The 23117-nt window shown below is 45.3% G+C and overlaps 2 protein-coding genes across 3 annotated transcripts in view; one reads left to right on the forward strand and one right to left on the reverse strand.

Moving 5' to 3' along the window:
• The first annotated feature begins 73 nt into the window (after nt 1-73).
• Nucleotides 74-10655, forward strand: CYP2R1 (cytochrome P450 family 2 subfamily R member 1). Its single transcript, XM_021005331.2, has 5 exons — nt 74-360; nt 4187-4328; nt 5710-6342; nt 7204-7533; nt 10000-10655. The coding sequence occupies exons 1-5, from the start codon at nt 112-114 to the stop codon at nt 10173-10175; spliced, it is 1530 nt and encodes a 509-aa protein (XP_020860990.1). The 5' UTR covers nt 74-111; the 3' UTR covers nt 10176-10655.
• Nucleotides 10656-12971: 2316 nt separating this feature from the next.
• PDE3B (phosphodiesterase 3B) overlaps nt 12972-23117 on the reverse strand; it is a 160402-nt gene continuing 150256 nt past the window's right edge. Inside the window, exons 14-16 of one of the 2 annotated variants that reach the window (XM_021005329.2) lie at nt 21353-21514; nt 15564-15846; nt 12972-15404 (exon numbers count right to left, since the gene is read on the reverse strand). In XM_021005329.2, the coding sequence (XP_020860988.1) occupies nt 15226-15404; nt 15564-15846; nt 21353-21514 (624 nt within the window). In that variant the 3' untranslated portion in view covers nt 12972-15225. The remainder of the gene's footprint in view (nt 15405-15563; nt 15847-21352; nt 21515-23117) is intronic. The other variant, XM_078148502.1, reaches the window with a different exon arrangement.

Raw genomic sequence — 23117 nt, forward strand, 5'->3', positions numbered from 1 at the left:
AAAACGCCTCGGCACAGCGTGACGTCACGGGCCGGCGGCCAATAGGAGTGGGGCGCGGGGCGTGCTCCGCCCCGGAGGGGGGTGTGGTGAGAATGTTGCAGAGCTCGGGCCATGTGGGTCTTCAGCGGGAGTGCCGGGGGCTCCGGGAGCGCGGGGACGCCCGGGGTACCGGGGGCGGCTGCGCTCGGCGGCTTCCTCCTCCTCGTCCTTCTCCTCCTGCTGCTGCTCCGGCCCAAGCGGCCGGCCAGCTTACCCCCGGGCCCCGCGGGGCTGCCGCTCCTGGGCAACATCTTCTCCCTCGCCGTCTCTGCGCAGCTGCCGCACGTCTACATGGAGCAGCAGAGCCACGTGCACGGCCAGGTACTGCCCCCGCGCCGGGCCCAGGCACCGCCGCCAGGCCTGCCTGACCGCAGGGCCCGACGCTGGAGGCGGAGGCTCGCCGAGGCCCCAGCGCACCCTTGCAGGCGGCCCCTGCTCTCTCCCGGTGTCCACCCTGCAGCCATCACGTCCTCTCCTCCTGGTGACCGGTTACCCCCTCTCCTAGTGTCCACCTGCCGTGGTCATCCCCTTTTCCCCCTGCAGTCAACTCTCTTCCCCCCTTTTACCTCCCCCCTCCCAAAAAATGGGTGGTCGGACCCTGGCTGGTCATCCCCAAGAGAGGCGCCCTCCGGGCCGCCCCGCCTGGACTTAGGACGCCGTGGCCTCCGCTGACCTGCCCGGAGTTAATCGTTAATTTGACATTTGTTGTCATTCCAGTGCAGGCTTTGAGCTGAAGTGATTACCTCAGAACGTCCAGGCCGGGTCTTCACCTGGGGTCCCTGGTCCTTCTTTCTTCCTTTCTTCTATTCTTTTTTTCCTTCTTTCTTTCCTTCTTTTCTTTCTTTCCTTCCAACTTTCTAGTTCTCTTTGTAACTCTAATCAGTTATACATAGTATTTATACATTGAAAAATATGATTCAGAGTGGATAGGGGCCTGGAGTCAGGAAGACCCAGTTCAAATACAGCCTGAGACACTTAACTAGCTGTGTGACCCTGGGCAAGTCACTTAGCCCTGTCTGCTTCAATTTCCTCATCCATAAAATGAGCTGAAGAAGGAAATGGCAAACCACTCCAGTATCTCTGCCAAGAAAACTCCAAAAGAGGTCCCATTTTACTTTTGTATTGTTTGTGTGCCGCCCTCTTCATGACCCCATTTGTAGTAAAAATGTTCACTATAGTTATTGAATAAAGGGAGATACAAATACTTAGGTGGTGGGAGAAATTTGGGAAGGGAGAGTTCACTTATAGCTGAGAGAGTCAACGAATAACCTTGTTATTTGAAACCTGTAATTGGAAGGAATGAATGGATGGAGGGGAGGGAGGGAAAGGAAAGAGGGAAAAAAAGGAGGGAGCAAAAAAAGGGAAGGAGGAAGGGATTTATTATTAAGCCTTTACTTCAGGTAAATCATTATTCTAAGTACTGGGACTACAAATGGAAGACACAGTGTTACCTGACCACATTCTAAGGGAGAGGGAGGTACAGACAACGTAGTATATAGGAAGTTTCAGCTGTGAGTTGGATGCCAGAGTCCAGTGGCCCACACCATGCAGGTAAAGCTGACAGTAATGCATCTTTAATGTCCCTTCCAATGTTAAAGCCGTATCCATTTCTGATGCTGAACCATTCAGCAGTGCCAAGGGTTTTGGTGGGTAGCTCTTTCTTTTTAGGGGGGGGGCTCAGTAGCTGAGGCTGCAGCTCCTGCAGAGGCTGGTGGCCAGGTCCTCTCTCCTCCACGGTGGCTTCCCTCTATGATGGATGGAGACATGAATGGTGGTTACTGCTGTTCCTGGGGAAGCAAGGAGGTGGGGAGTGTTTAGTGGGAAAGACAGTGAGTTGGGTTTTGGACCCATTGAGTTTCAGTTGTCTCCAGGACATCCAGTTGACAATGTCTGAAAGGCGGTTGGGGATAGGAGACTGGAGGTCAGCAAGGCCCTACGTAGTGGCTTGAGGGGATGATTTGGATGTGGATTTTCCACAGGCATCAATTTTTATATGAAACCAAAATGAAGGAACCTCTACTTTCATGTTCTGGAAAATCCCATTAGAGGCAGAGTGGTGGTGTAACTAAAGAAGACAGTGTGATCTAGTGGAAATTGTCTTGTATTTATTTATATTCAGGCCCAGGCTCTGCTCCCTGTGTGACCTTTGCGCGAGGGCCTGCTGTCCACTCTCTGGGCCTTAATTTCCAAATCTGCAACATCTGGAAATTGGAATAAACAGATGGTCTCTGAAATCCTTTCCAGGTCCAACATCAAATAGGATGTCATGCACCCTTATTGAAACACCACCACATAGTCATTGGCTGTTTTCTTTGGGTATTTCTAGCCCAGAGACTTGACTGCCATCATAAGATGCCTTCACCTGTAGAGGAACTCCTTACCTAGCAAATCTATGCAGGACAGGGAAGTGGTTGGTTTTTTAGAGAAGTAGAGTATCTGTGGAAGAGGTCACTGGCCTCCAAATCCGGGCTCAAGGCCGTGGTCCTAGGGCTCTGCACTCTGGTGTAAGCCCCGTCACCTCACGCCTACGCTGTTGTAATAGATGCAGGTTTGTTTGCCTGCCTAGTCTCTCCCCACTCCAGTCCGTGGTAAAGTGACTTTCCAAGCTGCTTAACTTCCCCAAGCATCAATTTCCTCCCATAAATGATCATATTTCTGGTATTTCCTACCGCACAGTTAATTTTGAGGACCACAGGAGATGCAAAAGTGCTTTGAAAACTATAAAACAGTCAAATTTAAAGCGTTTCTGAAATCTTGAAGCCACACAAGCAGAGAGGATAGAACCTTTGCTCTTACATTCTTGGAATCTAAGAGTATGGCATGACATGACATGATTTAGATACTAATTGATAACAGAGTCTCTAATTAGCCGAGATTTACCGTGTTGACAGCACAGAGGGTGGGCCTGGTACACCCTGTGTGCAAACCTTGGTTGGGAGGGACAGCTATAGAAGGGAAAGGCTGTAACACACAAGGATTTCTGTTTGGCAAGTAGGGTGGCTTCCTTCTCACCGTGTCATACTGCCTATTACTGGGTAGTGTGTTGACGACCCAAGAAAGTCCAGTCAGCCGGAGGGGTGTGGCTTTCTTGATAGTATAGAGTGGAATTAGAAGATAGTATTATTGATGGGTTGTAGTTAAATCAAAATTGATTACACAGTTAAAAATCACACTTATAATTCAAGAGGCTTATAAATGAAAGGCCTTTAAATACTTAACAAGGATAGCTACCGCTATTGATAGAGGTAGCAAGTTTTGCTAGACCCAGCAGGAATGGGACAGTGGGAAGAGCAGTCATTGGAGGAGGAGTTGGAGCCTGGCTTCAGGGGCAGACCCTGCCACCAACTTCCGTCGCTTCTTTCTGAGCCAGTGTCTTCTATGAAAGCACCTGATGTTTTACCACCGGATGTTTCTTAGGACTGTTGTGAAGAAAGTGAACTGAGGCACTGTGTATAAAGGGGAATTATTATTAAGAGTGGGTGTGAAACCTGTACACTCAGGTACATTAGTAAATAGGTAATGATGAAATAATGATAACTAAAATAAATAAAAATCCATGCAAACAGGTCATTAGTAAAACAATGCTTAGCTCTTTGTGGAAAGGAGAAATAAGAAGGGATCTCAGAATTTCCCCTCCCACGGGGTAGAATAACAAGTGAGGCGCCTCTCACTGACACAGACCTTGCTGGGGCTGGAATGGACTTCTGACATGTGTCCCAACTCCCTCCACTCCCATTTTACAGAGGAGAAACTAGACTCAGCATTTGGTCTGAGTGACTTGTGTGAGGTCCCCCCAGTCAGACGTAGCACCCCAACTTGATGCCACCCACATCTCCTGCCTCTTCACCTTGCGGTCCCCCCTTCTGCCCACGGAGCCAGGTGCTGCTCCAGGCACAGAGCCAGTGAGGAGGCTGAGCTTGGGGCAGGGCCCCAGCAGAGAGGAAGCTTCTGTGGTCCTCCTGACACCTCACCCACTTCTATTAATACTTGTTGGTCACTTATGGAGGTTTGGAAAGACACCTGATGTACCTCCGAATAGTGACTTAGACTCTGATAAGGCTTGGAAAGGAAGAGAGATTTCCTTAATGATCTTTCCCCAGATGTGTCATTTAAATTCTGCTTTTTTCTTCTTTTTCTCTTTCCAAAGATTTTCACTTTAGATCTTGGAGGTTTGTTCGCCGTGGTCCTGAATGGCTATGATGTGGTAAAAGAATGTCTCGTTCATCAAGGTGAAATTTTTGCTGATAGACCTGCTCTCCCTTTGTTCAAGAAGTTGACCAAAATGGGAGGTGCGTGTGTTTTCAACTATTAGGGCCTTATTAAAATACCTTAAGCCGATTTCAGCCATCACTCAGTTTGAGAAAACACAATCTCTGTCAAACAAAACCCAAGATACCCTGCACATGCAGACTTGGGCAAATGAGATAGTATTTGGAGAAGGGCTTAACGCAGGACCTGTGTGGGTACTTTATAATTTTTTTTCCTCCCTCTCTCACCTTGGGCACCCTTTCTGAGCTGTAGTTTCTTGTGTGGGAAATGGAAACAATATTTATACAACCTTCTTGACGGGGTTATTGTCAGTAGGAGAAGACATGATATAGATCAAGTTCTTCATAATCCTCAAGAAGCGTTTAAACCCTAAGTGGGTATTAGAATTATTATCCATTTTTCATCTTAGAACATCCCAGCTTATTAAAGGAAAACATGATTTAATTCAGTTCAACAAATATTTATTAAGCCCCTTAATATGATGAAAAGACCATGGGCCATGTCCTTCTGGAACATTTTCTCTTCTAACAGAGGAAATGACATGTATGCAAATAACATCATACAGATAGGACAGGAAGTAAAAAAAAGAAGTATTTTAAGAATTTGATTAGGGAACAACTGCTTCGGGGAATCAGAAGAGGCTTCCTAGAGGAAGTGGCACATCAGCTGGGCCTTGAAAAAAAGGAAGGAGTTCTGGAAGCAGAGGTGGGAATCCATTGGGTGCAATGGAGACAGTATCTGCAAATATGGAAAGATGGGAGAGGTCAGAATGAAAGTAGAGCATGATTCTAGGCCTGGTTGAGTTTATGAAAGGGCATGGAATGAGTTATGGGTAGACTGGAGCCACACTGGGAAGTACCATAAATGCCAGGCCTTTATTTACTAGGCAAAAACCAGTGTATGTGCATGAACAAAGAGTGATGTGATCAGAGCTGGGCTTTGGGAGGTTATATATATAGCCAGAGCACAGTCTGAAAGATGAAGGATCAGAGAGAGCAGGTAGGGACACATGAGGGCTTGTGGTGGCAGTCAGAAGACAAGAGAGAATAGACACTGAGTGTGTTGTGGAGGTGGTTATCAACAGCCTGGCGGCTGATTAATATGGTGGTTGTAGGGAAAGCATCAAAGAGGTCAATGAAGCTTTGAGCCTGAGTGACTGTGAGGCTGGTGGAGGAACCTCAGAACTGGAGCAGCCAGAGGAAGAGGTAGGTTTGGAAGAGAAATGATGATTTTAGTCTTGGATTCACTGAGCTTCCTGTTGGAGGGAATGTTCCGTCTCCACTGGGTCTGGAGCACTGAGGATCTAGATTCAGACATGGTCTGTGTGCACACAATGGATAGAGTCTGAGTTGGATCTGGATAAGAGGGCGAAGGGGATAACTGGCCCAATCTTTCCTGTAGGTTTGCTCAATGCCACCTATGGCCGGGGCTGGATAGACCACCGAAGGCTGGCCGTGAACAGCTTCCGCTCTTTTGGCTCTGGTCAGAAATCCTTTGAATCCAAAATCACCAAAGAAGCCAAGTGCTTCATTGATGCTGTTGACACATATAAAGGGAAACCCTTTGACCCTAAGCAGTTGATAACAAACGCTGTTTCAAACATCACCAACATGATTATTTTTGGACAACGTTTTTCCTATGAAGACACAGAATTTCAGCACATGATTGATATCTTTAGTGAGAATGTGGAGTTGGCTGCCAGTGCCTCTGTCTTCTTGTATAATTCTTTCCCCTGGATTGGCATCTTCCCCTTTGGGAAACACCAACAACTTTTTAAGAATGCAGCTGTGGTCTACGATTTCCTCTCCAGAATTATCGAAAAGGTGTCTGCCAATAGGAAACCACAGTCACCTCAGCATTTTGTAGATGCATATTTAGATGAGATGGATAAAGGGAGAAATGACCCAGGCTCCACATATTCTAAGGAAAACCTGATTTTCTCTGTGGGGGAGCTCATCATCGCTGGAACAGAAACCACCACCAATGTACTAAGATGGGCAGTTCTTTTTATGGGCCTTTATCCTAACATTCAAGGTGAGAAATCTCTTTGAACTTTGGGACCACTTTTATGGAGGCAGGAGTGGAGGAGAGCTCTTCTGCCAAGGAAAGGGCACTTGATTTGGACTCACATGCTTACTACCTCCCTGTGTGACCTTGGGTGAGTCATTTAATCTCTTTGGACCCATTTCCTCAACTGTCAAATGAGGGAGTTGGAATAGACAGTTTCTGAGGCCCCTTTCATGTCTAACCCTTCAATCTGTGATCCGCATTCTGAGCTGTTTCTCTAAGTAAAGACTAAATTCGGTCCTAACTGAGGAAGACACACAGTATGATATTCTTTTTTCTCCCAGAATATAACATTTACCCTTCAGGATCTGTTCCTGTTCTAAAATTTAACAAAGTTTTATTTGTGTGTACCAGACTTTACTAGGGAAAATGGTTGCCCCGGGATAGAGCACTGGCTGTGGAGTCAGGAAGACCCAATTTCCAATCCAGACTCGGACCAAACACTTGACAGTTACTAGTTGTGTGACCCTGGGCAAGTCACTTAACCCCAATTAGGAAGAAAGAGAGAGAGAGAAAGAAAGAAAGATGGCTGCCCAGGATACCACCTGGGAGCGCTGTCAGTTCTAAGGAGTACATTTTAATTGTGCTTATTGTCAGCATGACTGTTGCAGCTGGAGATCAAATCTGTTCCAATATCCCTTTTTAATAGATAGGGGGGGAAAAGGGAGAAGAATCTATCTGGGAGCATCAGCCTGAAATCTACTTAATTAGAATTTTCTCAGGGCTGTCCGGTGGTATCTTCAATCTCAGGTTACAAAGGGCTTCATATGATGTAAAAATTAATGACTTTAATAATTGCCTAATAAGTTGCACCCTTTTTTTCTACAGGGCAAGTTCACAAAGAGATTGATTTAGTTGTGGGTCCCAATAGGACGCCTTCTTTGGAGGACAAATCCCAGATGCCCTTTACTGAGGCAGTTTTGCATGAAGTTTTGCGGTTCTGTAATGTAGTCCCACTGGGTATTTTCCATGCAACTTCTCAAGATACGGTTGTACATGGTTATTCTATTCCTCGGGGAACCACTGTCATTACAAATCTTTATTCCGTTCACTTTGACAAAAAGTACTGGAAAGACCCAGAAGTATTTTATCCAGAGCGATTTCTAGACAGCCACGGACAGTTTGTTAAGAAAGAAGCCCTGATTCCTTTCTCACTAGGTAAGGTCTGCCTGGGTGTGAGGATCTCTGGGACCCTTAGCTGGCCTGTAGCAAGAAGCTTCACTGCTGACTTTCCCCACGAAAAAGCCACACCCAGCCGCTTCCTGGGAGAGGGTCTTTGTGAATGGCCAAGAAGCTGGCCAGAGTAATGATAAACTTAATCATTTTAAAAATGTAATTAAGCTGGTTTTCAGAACACACATGACCATACTCCTCCTTCCCTCACAGTTACTGTAAAGAAAGCTTTGTTAGTCTCTAATGCACTCAAGAAATTGGTACTGTCATATTAATGGTGGTAAATGTTGTTCTTAGTAATCCAGTCACATCTTCATCATCGCTGGCATTTATAGAGCACTTTAAGGTTTATAAATCACTTTACAAACATCTCATTTTGTTCTCACAACAACCCTGGGAGACAGGCATTATTATTATCGTCACCCCCATCTTACAGATGTAAAAACTGAGATGGAGAATAAAGTGACAGCTAGTAAGTGCCTGAGGCAGGATTTGAACTCAGATCTCCCTGGTCCCAGCTGCAGAGCAGCCCAAGTAAGAACTTCGAGGACTGCGGAGATCATCAATCAATCAATAAACTTTTGTTAAGTTCCTTTATGCATCAGGCATTGTGCTACGCACTGGGGGTGCAAAAAGCGGCAAAAGACAATCCTTAGGGAGCTTACAGTCTGATGGGTGAGACAACACATAGACCCGCACACACGCACATACACATGCGTGTGCACGTGGAGCAAGCTACATAAAGGATAAATAGGAAATAACAGACAGAAGGCACTGGAATTAAAAGGGACTGGGAACAGCTTCCTGTAAAAAGTAGGATTTTAGCTGGGACTTACTTAAAGGAAGCCAGAGAAGTTAACAGTCAGAGATTAGGAGGAAGACCATTCCAGGTAGGGGGGAAAGCCAGAGAGAGGGCACATCTTGTTCATGAAACAGTAAGTGGCCAGTGCCACTGGATGGAAGAGTACAGGATGAGGAGGAAGGTGTAGGAAGACTGGAAAAGTTGGAGGGGACTAGGTTATGAAGGGCTCTGAACACCAAAAGGAGCATTTCGTATTCGGTCTGGGAGATGACAGGGAGCCAGTGGACCTTACTGAACGGGGGGGTGACACGGCCAGACTAGACTGTAGATGGATTGGAGAGAGTTGAGGCAGCAGATCCAGCAGCAGGTTGCTGCAGTAGGTCAGCTGTGAGGTGTGGGGGCGGTGTCAGAGGAGAGGAGGAGCAGAGATTCAAGAGATTCTACAAAGGTGAGATTGACAAGCCTGACAAGGATGACTCCTAGGGTGTGAGCCTGAGGGACTGGGAGGATGGTGTTGCCTCTGTAGTAATAAGAAAGACAGAAGGGACGAAGGGCTGGGCGGGAAATAATGAGTTCAGTTTTAGGTATATTGAGTTTAAGACATCTACTGGCCATCCGGTTCGAGATGTCTGAAAGGCGGTTGGAGATACAAGATTAGAGGTCAGCAGAAAGACTGGGGCAGGAAAGGGAGATTTGAGAATCGTCAGCATAGAGATGATAATTAAATCCATGGGAGCTGGCGAAGTCACCAAGCTAAGTAGTATGAAGAGAAAAGAGAAGGGGATCCAGGACAGAGCTCTGAGGGACACACCCGTGCTTAGAGGGTGTGAGCTGAAGGAGGATCCAGCAAAGGAAACATAGCAGGAGTGGTCAGACAGGTAGGAAGAGAATCAGGAGAGAGGGGTGTCCTGAAAACCTAGAGAGAAGAGAGGATCAAGGACAAGAGGGTGATCAACAGTGTTGGGTCAAGAAGAAAGAGGACTGATCAAAGATCATCGTTTAACAATTAGGGAAACTGAGTCCCAGAGACGGCAAGACCTACCCAAGGTCACACAATAAATGGGCAGCAGAATTAGACTCCCATCCTACATTCTCTTCACCATGTCACCTGAACTAGCTTCACTGCTAGAAAACAAATGAGCGATAAATTATAGCCTTATGATCTGTTTAAAGGGATTGTCCATTTGGTCCTTGACATGGAAATAGGTTTATCTTTTATCACAGAACAAACACAGCCCAGAGGAGATGCCCTGTGATGGAGCAGCTCTGGAGTGTGCTGCCACCCAATAAAACAGAAAGCCCTGACCCAGGGCTTTCTCTTGCTGCTTCTGTGCTCTGGGCAGGCTGCACTAAGAAGTATCTGCAATCCTGCAGTCAACATTCAGCACCTCTAAGGACCCCGAGCAGTGAGCTTAAAGGTCTAGCCACGGTATCTGTGCCACTGTTGCCAAAGTACCTTTCTTCCTTTAATAGCTGGGCCTGGCACAGAGTAGGTGCTCAATAAATGTTAACTGATTAATTGGGATCACTGAATTCTTTGTCCCAACACTTCCAGATGAATAACATGTGTTTGGGGGGGGGAGTGGGAAAAAGGCATCAATTGTTTGATCTTGGGGAAAGATTGATTTTTTTTCTCCCCTTCTATTTAGGAAGAAGACATTGTCTTGGAGAACAGCTGGCTAGGATGGAGATGTTTTTGTTTTTTACATCATTGCTTCAGCGATTCCATTTGCATTTTCCACCTGAGGTAGTTACAAATCTCAAACCCAAATTAGGCATGACATTGCAGCCACTACCGTATCTCCTCTGTGCAGAAAGACGGTAGCCAAAGGACAGCTGTTATGAGGACTCGTATATTCAGACCATGAAGGATTCTGCTTCCTGCTTAAAATTTCAGCAATGGTCCTATTATCATAACTTTATTTGAAACTATTTTCAAAAGTCTAAATGGAGAGATGCAAGTGTAAATGCAAGAGCATGGTTTTCCAAATATACGGTTGTACCCCAAAGCCCTCCTTTCAATCTAGATTCCTGATCTTCTGGGAACTTCCATCCTCTGCCCTCTCTCTTCAGGAGCAACGTTAGAGAATAAATAAATAATGGGGAAAAAAGATTCTGAAGGGCCTGTTTGGTGGGGAGTGGGATGTGGTTCCTTCAGCAAATCCTGGCCTTTCTCTTTCCTGGCTTGAAGGTCAGGCCCTCGTCCAGCTAAGGCTGTTCTTTGCCTCCAAACTGCAACAGTTAGGTTAATGTTAAATAACGACACCTCTGTTCATGAAATAAAAGAATGATTTGTCTCTTAGGATTCCCTTGTTCGCACAGGCACTTTTCTGCCTAGTGTTCTCATTCATCAGTTGTTTACAACCATCAGTGGTAACAATTATAGCATTTGTGAGAATACTCTGCCCTCTGGAGAAAACTCATCAGTACTCTTGGTTATGTGGCATCCTGTAAGACGTCAGTAGACTTTAAAACTACCTGTTTTGGTGACTGTAGACAAAGCTTCATGTGGTCCCAGTGAAGGAGATAAGGAAAAGCATCTTTCTCCTAACAGACAGCAAGGAAAAAGTCCATCCGTTTCAGTGGCCAGAGGGGAGGGCCTGTTTTGTGGAACTGGTGGACATCCTCCCTTGAGCAGGGCATGCCTCATAGATTGAGTGTTGGAAGGGACCTCAGAGGTCAGCTGGTTCGACTTTTTCTTTTACAAATGAGATAAACCCAGGCACTCTGAATACAAATTCAGTGCCCTTCCCACACTAGGGAATGGAAAGAAGGCAGAGGCCATCAGAGCAGTTTCCTCCCCTCTTATCAGCATGTCATTGGAAGAAACAAACTTGGTCCTTCTTCCCCTCCCTAACACCCCCCAGTGGACTTGCCTCAAAGCCATAACCTAGGCACGAAGGAACACCTCCGGTCTAAAGCACAGGGGTGGTCCTGCTCAAGTTGCTGGGCCTGAGTCTTCCTTGTCTTGAGTACATTTATGCAAAGCCCTTTCCCCAAAGTGGGACAGATGAAAGGGCCCCAGGAACAAACTCTGGAAATCACAATAGGTGTGGTCACTGAGTGGTCAAGTTTTAGGGGAAGACAACTTGGCTGCTGAACCCCAAGTATGAGAAGGTAGAAATGTTTGACATCAAGCTGCATGAAGCTCATTCATACACTAAGCCCTGGAGCTAGACACAGCTGCTGTCCAGGAGAGCTATGCCCATTTAAAGTCTCTCAACAGGAGGGGCTGTGGTCAGGACGGCTGGCACAATCAACAACCAGCAGGCCATGGGACTACACCTCCCACTCTGATCACCACCAAAACGCTTTCAGTTCAAGCCAATGAGAGATGCCCATGTTTACATGGATGATGCTAAGCTCCAACATGTAAACTTTCAGATGTAAGTAAGAGGGGATGATTATATTGATACAAAATTTCTTGGTCTTGTTGCTTTCGTGGTTGGTCAGTGTCTTCAAGTACAAACTGACCGTTAACATTCCCAGTGGTCAAGGAAATTGTTAGCTCCTATCATTTGGACCCCATGTCTCAGTTTTTAACGCCTTGGTCTCACTGTAGTTTCTGTTGATGGTGACCTCCGGGGTCGGCAAGAATTTTGTTGCCCTTTGAACTGCAGCTTTTGGGTGAAGATATTAGTAGCTAATCGCTAATTAGTAGCTAACTTCAACGTGAGGGGAAAATGTGTCCTAGCTGCTGAAAATACATGCAGTTTTAGATGACTTGAATGAGACGTCTTTACTGTCCAAAAAGAGAAAGGTTGTCTCTCTGCCTTCAGCTGGAGTTCAGATCGTTTAGAAGCTCAGTTAGAAGAGGGTCATGGGCTGAAGTAGGCCAGCAGCAAAGGGGAGATGAGGTGAAGACTGATTAAAGGCAGAGTCCAATGCTGAATTAGCAATGAGAGCGTTCTGAAAGCAGAAGGGGCAGTCTTGGAAGAAGGGGTTGGCTCTTCATCCACTGGTCAGGGAGTTAGATAAGTTCTCTGATTCAAAGATGGTCCCAAATTATGTTAGTGAGCCTTCATGTATAACACTGTATTTACACACACACACACACACACACACACGTGTATATGTAGATACCTGTCGAATGAGCCAATGAATACACTAAGAAGTCTCCATTCTTAGGCAATGTATGGACTCAACAGCATGCAAACATTTGCTTTCTAGTGAAGGTCATTTGCTATAAGTACGTGAGAGACTGAGGTCAGTCTGAGGTTCAGGAGAACCAAAGAGAGAAGCAGGGCTTGAGCCCTGGTCTGGCGAGGGCAGTCTCAGTTTTTTAATCAGTTCTTGTTAGGCAGATGGCAGGTTATCTGATCTGCGTGCAGCAGCAGACAAACCATGGTCTGTAGAAGGGATTCAGACTGCAGAACAGGTTTGGTCTAGACTAACTCAAAGCCTTCCCTCAGCTTCTAGGATTCTGATTTTGTATTTAATTTATTAATTCCACTATATTAGCTTAGAGCAGCTATGGCGATTCACAAAGTAATATGCTAGACTTCCCTGGATGAGCAGAGGGCCAAGACCCTTTGAGAAAGGTACCCAACGAGACATTAGCATGGACCCACACCCTCCCCCCTACACAGCAGAAAATGAAGTTACACTGGGGGACAATTAGTAGCTTTAAAATATTTAATATACCATACCAGTTCCTTATGATTACGGAAGTAACAAATTGGACAAAAATACTTCGTAAAGTTTCTTCGGGCTGAAGTCACCTGTTTTTAAGCCATAATCAAGGAACAAAAAGTTGAAAAGCTCTAATGTTGAAAAATCAACAGCCAATTGTCAAATTATTCCATTATTTTAAAATAAATTCCAATAACTGAATATTCTAAAAGAATAAAAAGAATAACACGCTTCTATTGAGAAGCTAAATGAAAGCTGTACATTAAATGCCCCCTGCCTCCCCTTCAAAATCTTAACCGAAAAGGGCCCTGTGAGTGCCTGCTTTGTCCTGGCAGAGAAGTGTGACGTGCAATGGTGCTCCTCTGAGGCTGGCTTCTAGTGAAAAACTCAACACACAAAAGGCAAACCAGTAAGCTGGGTGAACACATCTAAATGGTGGAGAGGGTGTGACAGACAGTGAAAACCCTGGGCATTACAAATGAGGTCACCATGCTGGGAGCAGGAGGCTCAGGTGTGACCACCCCACCAAAGTGTCTTTTGCAGATGGCGATGCACATTCCAGTCGGATGGGGTGACAGCTGTGCATCTCCAAGTCACATCAGCCTTGCAAAGAGAATACCTACTTTAACCTCCAAGAGACCAGAGCGCTTTCCCAGCACAGCCAGATGCCTCTAGTCTAGACTGAGCTCTGTCAGTGATTATTTCACAGCATCAGTCTGCATGGGCTGCTCTCAGTGCTCTCCCTGCACACTCCACACAAAATCACACCATGTGCGACCATCCTAGCTCACAAGTGCTGTAGAAAAGCTGCACATGCATGTGTTCTGCAACCATTTTCGCCACTGTCATCTTTTAGGAAGTAAGATGGGCAGCAAAAATAATTTTAGGCAGCAAGAGAAAGACAGGTGAGGTGTGTGTGGTAATCCTGAAACTAAACCAACAACTGGGCAATAGGAATAAATACACAGTAGTCACCTTAGGCTTAACCTCTTCTTACATGGCCCAGAATGCACCTGGGGCAGAGGGACGTGGGTGTGTCAGTGCCACTGACCAGGGGAACTCTGACTCTGAAGATAGCCGTTCCAATTCTGTATTTACTGCATGCAAAAACATGGAGTATTTTTCCTTTGGCTGCTGATGACATTTTTGTAGGAATGGTTTGCATTATATTCTGCTGTAAGGATCAGAGGGGTTTCAATTCAACAAAAAGAACGAGGAAGAGATAGTTTCCCTTTTTTGGCTTTGCTCTGTCTCAAAACATATGTATGCAGAAGGAATAACACTCCTAAGGTTATAGCGCAGGCTCAACAGTGGGATGGGATTGGAGTTTGATGGGTTTAGTGGGATATGCTTTAAAAATATTCATCCTGAGTAAGAGTGAAAAAATGTAGCAGTACTGAGTTTAAAAAAATCTCTTTAAAGATTAAAAATTCTACCACAGAGCATCAAGGCTTAAGTTTAAAAGACAAAATCTGATGCTCACTACAAACCCGAATCCTTTCAGTAAAACTGCAACAACGATGTATGACAGTCAGAGACATCAGAAATCGATGCACCTTGGTCTACCTGAATAGTTTTTAAAAATCAGAATACAATGTGAATATCTCACAGCCCTCAAATGGAGAAACTGAGGTGGGAGGGCAACACGGAACACACCATGGAGACCCTCCCACTGGCTATACTGCAAACACCATCTTCATCATTAGACACGAAGAGATATCAGGATGTAAGAACAGAATAGAGTGCATCCAGTCTTGCACAAACCAAAAGTCCTGCCTCCATAGCAACTGAAGAGTTCCTTCTCAACTTGAGGGAACTACGTGGAAAGGACAAGCTCTGGATTCAGCAAAGTAGCCTTTGAACCAAAAGATCTGTCCACAAAGTAGGGCTTCCAGAGACTTTACAATCATGAGATTTACGAAGGCTTAAACCCAGCTTTCTGTTCCATGCAGTCAAATGCACGAGAACGGCGACACGGCTAGGGCAGCGAGGATCCTATCACAGTATGGAGGCCATCCCACCTCCCACAAGATGGGTTGGCACAGTGAAGAAACTGAGGCTAGGGTGTAGAGTCCTCTTCAAGCATAGCTCCTTCACCCATTCTCCCAAGGGAAGGTAATAACGGTACCCCCTTCTTCTCAACCTCAGCATAGTGGAGGTGATGCCGATGGCAATGATGAACAGGAAGGTGGCGGTGCTGATAGTGGCGGCGGCATTTCTCCTTCACCTGCTTCCTCCATGACTTAGAGTTCTTTGGTTGGAGATGGAGGTGGACTGTGGCCCTCCGCACCCGCCTTGACATCTGCAGCAGAGTCCTCACTGCCTCTCTCAACCAGCCTCGTCCACAGCTGATGATTTTCATTCAGATGCTGCGTTAGCTGGCAAAACTTGCGGTGCTTCACCTTTTTTTTTCGTTGTGGCTCTGTAAAAATCAAAATACAGCTTTAAAATCTTATCATAATGACAAAGGTTTGTCTATGACTCACACACAAACACAAGAGCCCGGCAACCTAGAATAACTTTCTAAAAGCTACATTGGTGACGCCCTGCACACACTGGCACAACAAGGGTGGCACCTTACTTGGCCAAGCACTAGGCAGGGAAGCAGCAGGAGCCATAGTAGCAGTAGCAGTCGTGTGAGCTCCATCTTGTTCCAACTGCAGTTCTTCACAAAACTCCTCACTCGCAGCATCTTCACACTCTTCCTCGACCCACAGGCCAGGAAGCAAACCTGCTGCGTTGTAGGAATTACACAGGGGCCCCACTATGTGAGAGATAAAAGATTCCTGCAGCTTTGCAAGCTGTGGACAGTGGCGATCCATGAAGGGACTGACAGGCAGCCCAAGACTGGCCTCTTCATCTCCCTGAATAGTTTAAGAAACAAACAGAAGGTGCATTTTTATATACTTCCAGGGTTCAAAGCACACTACCGAGCTCCCTCCCTTACCCTAAATCCCAGTCTCCAGTATGGCACAAGAGAATTTTCATATAAGTTATCACTGTCTTTCAAAAGATTCACGTGGAGGTTGGTTACTTATCATCAGTGTGATGGTCTCCATTTAATGACAGTGATGGAGTCGTGAGATCAAATGAGTGTTGTTTGTCAGCTGCTGCTTTCTCTGTTTTTGAGGCCAACCTAATGACATTTCATCCTCTTTAATGACTGTGCTGGCTGGCATCCTGAGAAGTCTGCTGCAGCTGTGACTCTGAGTGCACATAAGCACCTGCAGGCTTTAGAAAGCACTGAGCACATGAGCAAAACTCCAGCCTTGCTTTTCAGTTGGTTCCTCAGTTTTCAGCAGTTGTTCCCTGCCCTTATTCTCCTAAAGGATTTTACGTCCATTCAACAGTGACACAGCACCAAAAAAAGAGACTGCTTCTTCATGGAGAATCAGCAATACTGCCAACATCCCTCTCCCCCCATCCCCCTAAAAGGTCAAGTACGTGAGTAGTGAGGGGAAGCAGAGAACTCCCTCCCTTCTCAAGCCCGCCTGCTCTCAGAGGCTGGCAGCTAATGACAATATGTATGCCTTGCCCTCGCCCACACAGGTTTTAGGCCCTGGTGATGGTGGCAGTACAGGGCGGTCTGCACCAGCTCTTCTGACAGGCAATTTGGGATGCTGCCCATTTTGGGGTCATCTTCCCCTGACTTTAAGAAGGTGCTTTGTGGAGCACAGGAAGTTTGTTTTTCACAACATTAAGACTTTAGTATTTATATTTTCATTCAAAGACAAACAATATTTTCAAAAAAGAAAAAGAGAACAATTATTTGTAAACACTTGAATACCTCGCCAAATTTTTTTCCCTATGCTTAGAAAATTTGGGGCTGACAAGACTGTTCTGTTGGTCTCTAGAAGAGGAGTTAGGATAAATAGACGTTATAAAAAAGGCAGTTTTCAGCGATATGTAAAGAAGCACTTTCTAATAATGGAAGTTATCCCATAGTCTGCTTCACAAGGAAGTGAACTCCCTATCCCTGGAGGTCTTCAAGTAGAAGCTAAATGGATGTAGGACAGTATGGGATGTTTAGGATGTATAGGATATAAAAAGGATTCCTATTTAAGTAAACTGTGTAATAGGTGACCTCTGAGGGTACCATTCAAGAATAAGATTACAGCATTTTATGAAAATATACTGGCAAGTTTACGAAGCACAAGATAAACATCCTATACCATACAACAGAGAGGCCCTGTCAGAGGCAGCACAAAGCGGAGAGTGGGCACTGACCTAACAGAACTCTCAGGAGAGCATCAAAGAGGGCAGAGCAGAAAGGAGGAAGGTGAGGACAAAACCATGAGAGTCTTTAAGTAAAATGTAATCCCAGAGCAATGACTCCTTCACAGAACAGGACAGAATAAAGTCATGTTACATACATATGAGGAAAGACAGAAAGTGACTTGGTCAAAGTCAAAATTGGAGCAAGAGCCCAGACTTGAACTTGGCCAAGGACTTTGACATCCTTCCATTGACCCAACTAAACAGAGTAATACCATTATCTCCATTTGACCAAAGCTTGAGGCCTGGGAAGGGCTGTGAGTCTCCCAAGATCACACAATTATTTTATGGCAGATAAGTACTTCAGTGCTTCTTATCTATTCCCAATTCTAACCACGAGAACTGGGCCAACTCCCTCATTTTACAGATGGGAAGCTGAGGCCCAGAAAGGTGTTGTAACCAGGATCCAAGCCAGTGTTCTTTCCACTATATCACATTATGATAATGATACTAGAATTAATCCTAAGCCTCATATCATATTGTAATTTATACATCCCTAAAAAGAATTCTACCAGCGTAAGGATTTTTACAAATTTTTAGATATTTTACACAGGCTAGACTGTGTAGTGTAATGTACAGAAATCAGGGGTTAGTCTCCGCAGACACAGTTCAAGTCCTGACTGACATTCTAGCCACAATGGGTAAGTAGTCACTTAACGTCTGGCCCAGGCAGCTAGATCTACAAGTCACGGAGAAGTTGCTAATCTGCTTGAGCTTGGATCCTGCTTATGTCACCACTGTGACCCCTCTCCAGGCCTCACCTTCCCATCTGTAAAATGAGAGAGTTGGCCAGCTCTCCTGGATAGTGTTGGGAACAGATAACGAGAAGGAATGTATCAGATGCTCTGCTCCTATAGGTATCCTGAATCCTAGATCATTCCACTAGGGATGATGAAGAGAGGAATATTTAGGAGATTTTCTGAAGGAAGAAGTAGTAGGAATTCTGTGGAATGAAGAACAGTGACTAATTAAAATCTTCAAGAGGGCTCTGCTCAAGTGACAACTCTGTAGCTAAGCCTGCTTGGAAGAGAAAACCCATCCACGTCAAAAGAAAACCAACACGCATGGTTTTTCTTTGCCCTGCTTGAACTGGTAATGGTCCAGAGTATCCTGGGGACAAAAGGCAAGGCCAGAATGGGATGGAGGGTAAGATTCACTTTAGAGCACTTTATATGCAATCTGATTATTTCTCTGTAAGCTAGCAACTGTATGTAAGGAGAAAACGCTGAATGCCCAACAGGGAAAAGCATCCTCATATTTTGTTTTAAAAACAGAATTATAGAAAGAGTTACTATCTTTGCTTAAACACCGAGTGAAACCTAGTGACAAAGTCAACAAAAGTAGGATTATCCAAGTAAGGCTGTCCCCAGAAAAGTCTAGTGTTTATGTTCATGGTACAAGCACTACGATTATGGACACAGAATAAAATATACCTCGGATAGGCTTTGAAAAGATCACTTTTAGGCATTTTAAATACTTTAGAGCTAACAATTATAAACTCTCATGTCCCCACCATGCAGGGCAGCTTAAGAGCTCGGGATATGCAGCCTGGCACCTCAGTGCCGTATGAGTATTCATGCGTGAGTAATTCAGTCAGTCGATGCTCATTAAGCACCTACCACATTCTTTACACTGAACAAAAGCAAACATGCAATCACTCACTCCACTGATGATAATTAGTTCTGAAGTTAAAAGTGATTATCTACTGAAAGACCTGAATGTCATCTTCCAGAGATTATCCATTGAGCTAATAAGTTTATATTCAACCCAGGATAACTTGGCAAAGATCTTCAAGTACATTCACAGCCAAATTCAATAATGAGTTATCTGAACCTGAAAATCAGATGTTAGCACAATTATAGTACACTGTGTGTGGCCTTTGCCAAACGCAGTCAACAATTCAGTCAACAAGTATTTATTAAGTACCTACTGTGTTCCAGGTACCAAGAAAGGCAGAAGAGAGCCCAGCTCTCAAGGAGCTCCCAGTCTAACGGGGGAGACAACGCGGACGTGACTAAGCACAAGCTAGATCCAGACAAAACAGACTGGAGAGAATCAAGAGAACAAAGGCACCAGCGTCATGGGGGACCAGGAAAGGCTTCTTGCAGAAGGCGGGGTTTTTGCTGGGACTTGAAGGAAGCCAGGAGATGAAGATGACAATGGGGAGAGCTCCACGCATGAAAGGCAGCCTGTGAAAATGCTTGGAGTTGGGAGGAGGAGACTCTTACTGGAGTAATAGTGAGCAGGCCAATGCCACTGTCCATGGTCACTGAGTGTGATCACACTCTGATCACAAAGCAGGCAGAGATAAGGAATGAAACTACCGGAAAGGCAGGAAGGGACCAAGTTATGAAGGGCTCTGAACGCTAAAGAGAAAGTACTGAATGGGGGATGGGAGTCTGTGACGCATCAGACCTGTGCTTTAAGATCTAGTGGAGAATAGACTGGAGGTTGGGGAGAGAGAACCAAGTCATGGAGAGCAACCAGAAATTCAGTAGAGAGCATTACAACTGAAATAGTCCTGTTAACAAAAGGATTGTAGAGTTAGGTATTTTCAAACCTAGAAATAAAATTGTGTTCATGATTGTCTGTGGCTTATGGTTGAGGTGGGTGCCCTGGGTCAACTGGCTTTGTTCTGTCCACCTGCCACAGATTCGAGATGTAACTATCTTGCAAATGCATGCTTTTGGTCACCATGTGCCCCCTATCACCATCACTCGGATCCTAACTCCAGCCATCTGGTGTCCTCTATATAGCAGAAACAGCATTCTGGAGGGAAGAGGCTTTTTTATCTTACTGTCCTTGCTTGATGCTGGGCCTGATTCTGGGCCCAGTGGCCTTCGACCAAGAGCTGGCTAGCAAGCAAAGAACTCTCTAGACTCCTGCCTCATATTCAGTGGTCTCGCGCCCTTCTCTCCTTTCCCAGGAGTCAGAAGTGGAGGCACCAGGGAAGCCAGCTGTGTATGCAGCAGAGACAGGGTTTTTAAAGGTGAAACTTTAGAAGACAAAAAACAGAAAGATAAATGACGACAGAATAAGAAAGTAGGCAGCCTGGTGTAGCATTAATTTGGTGACAATGAACAAGCCCTACCCCTCTCTGGGCTTCCGTTTCCTCAACTATAAATAAGGGGGTTGGACTTCATGACACTAAAGTCCTTGCCAGCTCTAAATCTGCGATCCTATGCTCTTAGAACTATAAAAGAAGAAAAAAGCAACATGTCCTGCAAAGCCCCGTGATCTGCTCCCCACTCCAGTCCTCTTAGCTGTTCATCTCCCAATGCAATAAGCTGGAGGGAATGCTGGGATTCTAGTCACAGGGCCTGGGTCTCACTTGTAGTTTTTCCACTTATTAGCTGGGTTATTTTATGTAAAGTGATTTAATCTCAGTTTTCCCATCTGGAAAAGGTGTGTGTGGTGGGGGGGGCACTAAATGATCTCTAATGAACTATAAAAACCTATTTCGGAGCACAGTCTCTGACCACCCCTGTACTCTGTGTTCCCCCTTCTCCTGGCCTGGGCCCCCCAGGACTCCTGACTGCTCACATGGCTTGGATGAGATGGGGGGCACTGACTATTCCTTCTAGGAAGATGAGAGACCCCCAGGAACAGTTCCCTGATCTCCTGCTGCTGCCCAAGGACCCTGTGCACTCTGCCAGGTGTTGTGCCCTTGGGCTTTCCAGGCCTTCACATACACCCTGAGCCTGAATGGGCTGCCCCCCTGCCCCAAGTAAGAGTGGGATCTCCCTGAAAGGAGGGGCAATCTCTCCTTTTCTATCTGTACGCCCAACCCCTTAGGACGCTGCTCAGCACACAGAGCATGCATGCTTTAAAAATGCTTTCTTACTCATTCATTTCTATAAGCTAGACTCGCCTCACCTCCGGACAGGACCAGACTCAAACTAATCTTCAGGAATGGGAACTGATTCTTGTTCTCACTTCTGCTGGTAAAAGCCAAATGGGCTTGGAAAGGAGAATGGGAAGCTAAGGCTTCCCTTTCCTTGCCCAGGCCCAACCACCCAACACGACATCTTTTCTGAAGAAGCATGTGACGGGGGCAGCTCCTTTTCCAGGCACCCCTATGAAATCTGGACTTACCTGGTCATAAAACTCACTGACAATACCTTCTGTCCACCTCACATGTAAGTCTTGAGCTTTTGCTGGACCATTTATATCTGCCAATTTAATGCACACCTGACACACGAGGAGCCGGTCATCTTCACTATTCCACTGTATGCCAGGACTGTTCACATCATTGGCCTATTTGAGGAAGAGGAGGATTCTGTGAGCTTCGCACACCACTGTTCCCCACGAAGCCTGGCTGTGAGTCTTGCCCAAATGAGAAATTTCCTTAAGTTCTTAACAACCACCCGTGCCAAGACCTCTAAGGCTCCAACTGTTCTCTAAGGTGATGTGACCATTTCTGTCCTTCAAGAAAGCAAACTTCCCCAAGTGGTTTTGTCAAGCTAAAGGGTTCAATAACCACTTTTATCAATAAATAATCATTTGACATGGAATAGGGCCCGGACCTGTGATTTCACTAGCCCTCTACCAAAGCAGAGCAGCACCTTCTTGGCAGGCTGAAGGCCTTGAAGGCTGAATGCTCAGTTAAGTGACTTGCCTAGGACCACACCTCTTTGAAGCCAGGCTGCCTCAGAGACAAGCTCTCTTTCCACAAGACTATGCTTCCTCTCAATTATATTTATAACTGCCAAACATAATGACAGTAGTGGATAAAGTCAGCCTGGGAGGCCAGAAGCCCTAAGTTCCAGGCCCAGCTATAACACTGTGTCAGGCTGATAACCCTGCACAAATCCCTTTCCTTCTCACTACCCCAGGGCCTTGACCTGGGATTCCACCAGAACAGCAACTCCCTGATGAGGATCTTCCAAATACTAGCACAGCTCCGGATGTCCTCAGTGATGCAGGGTCTAGGCCCCAAGAGGTTATCTGTCCAGGGTCACGGCCAGCATATGTCAGAAACTACCACTGACCACCTGGGAAATGCTGGGCAAGTCACTCTTTGGGCTTAGGCCCAGTGAAATAGGAGGTCTGAACTTAATGATCACTAACATCCCTTCTGCCACTACTGAGATTCTATGGTTCTAAGTTTTTTATATCATTTATAAGATTAGTTAAAATTAATTTTTAAAAAACATCAGATACAAAAGAATAATGGCAGGATGGCAACTAGTCCTTGGACCATTTCTATCTGAATACTAACAAAAAGCTGAGAAAAATGAGATGACTACAAAAAAATAAGACCACTCATGGTAATTTAACCCCACAGCTGACTACATGGGAAAGCTTACTCTCTTGATTTTGTAACGATGATAAGGCAGCATAGGAATCAAGGGAGTCTTCCTTAAAATGATAAGTAGCATCTACCTAAAACCATCAGCAAGCATTATCTATAATGGAGATAAGCTAGAAGCATTTCCAGTGAGACTGGGGGTGAAACAAGGATGTCTATTATCACCACTGTTATTCAAGACAGTCCTGGAAATGTTAGCTTTAGCAATAAGAGAAGAAAAAGAAATTGAAGGAGTTAGAACAGGCAAAGAAGAAACAAAGCTATCACTTTTTACAGACGATATGATGGTATACTTACAGAATCCTAGAGAATCAAGTAAAAAATTATTTGAAATAATAAGCAACTTTAGCAAAGTTGCAAGATATAAAATAAACCCACATAAATCACTGGCATTTCTATATATTGCAAAGCCCAACAGCAAGAGACAGAAAGAGAAATTCCATTTAAAGTTACTGTAGACATTATAAAATATGGGGGAGTCTACCTGCCAAGACAAACCCAGGAACCATGTGAACACAATTACAAAACACTTTTCACACAAATAAAGTG

Source organism: Phascolarctos cinereus, unplaced genomic scaffold, assembly GCF_003287225.1.
Source record: "Phascolarctos cinereus isolate Bilbo 61053 unplaced genomic scaffold, phaCin_HiC Scaffold_9;HRSCAF=440, whole genome shotgun sequence".
NCBI lineage: Eukaryota > Metazoa > Chordata > Mammalia > Diprotodontia > Phascolarctidae > Phascolarctos > Phascolarctos cinereus.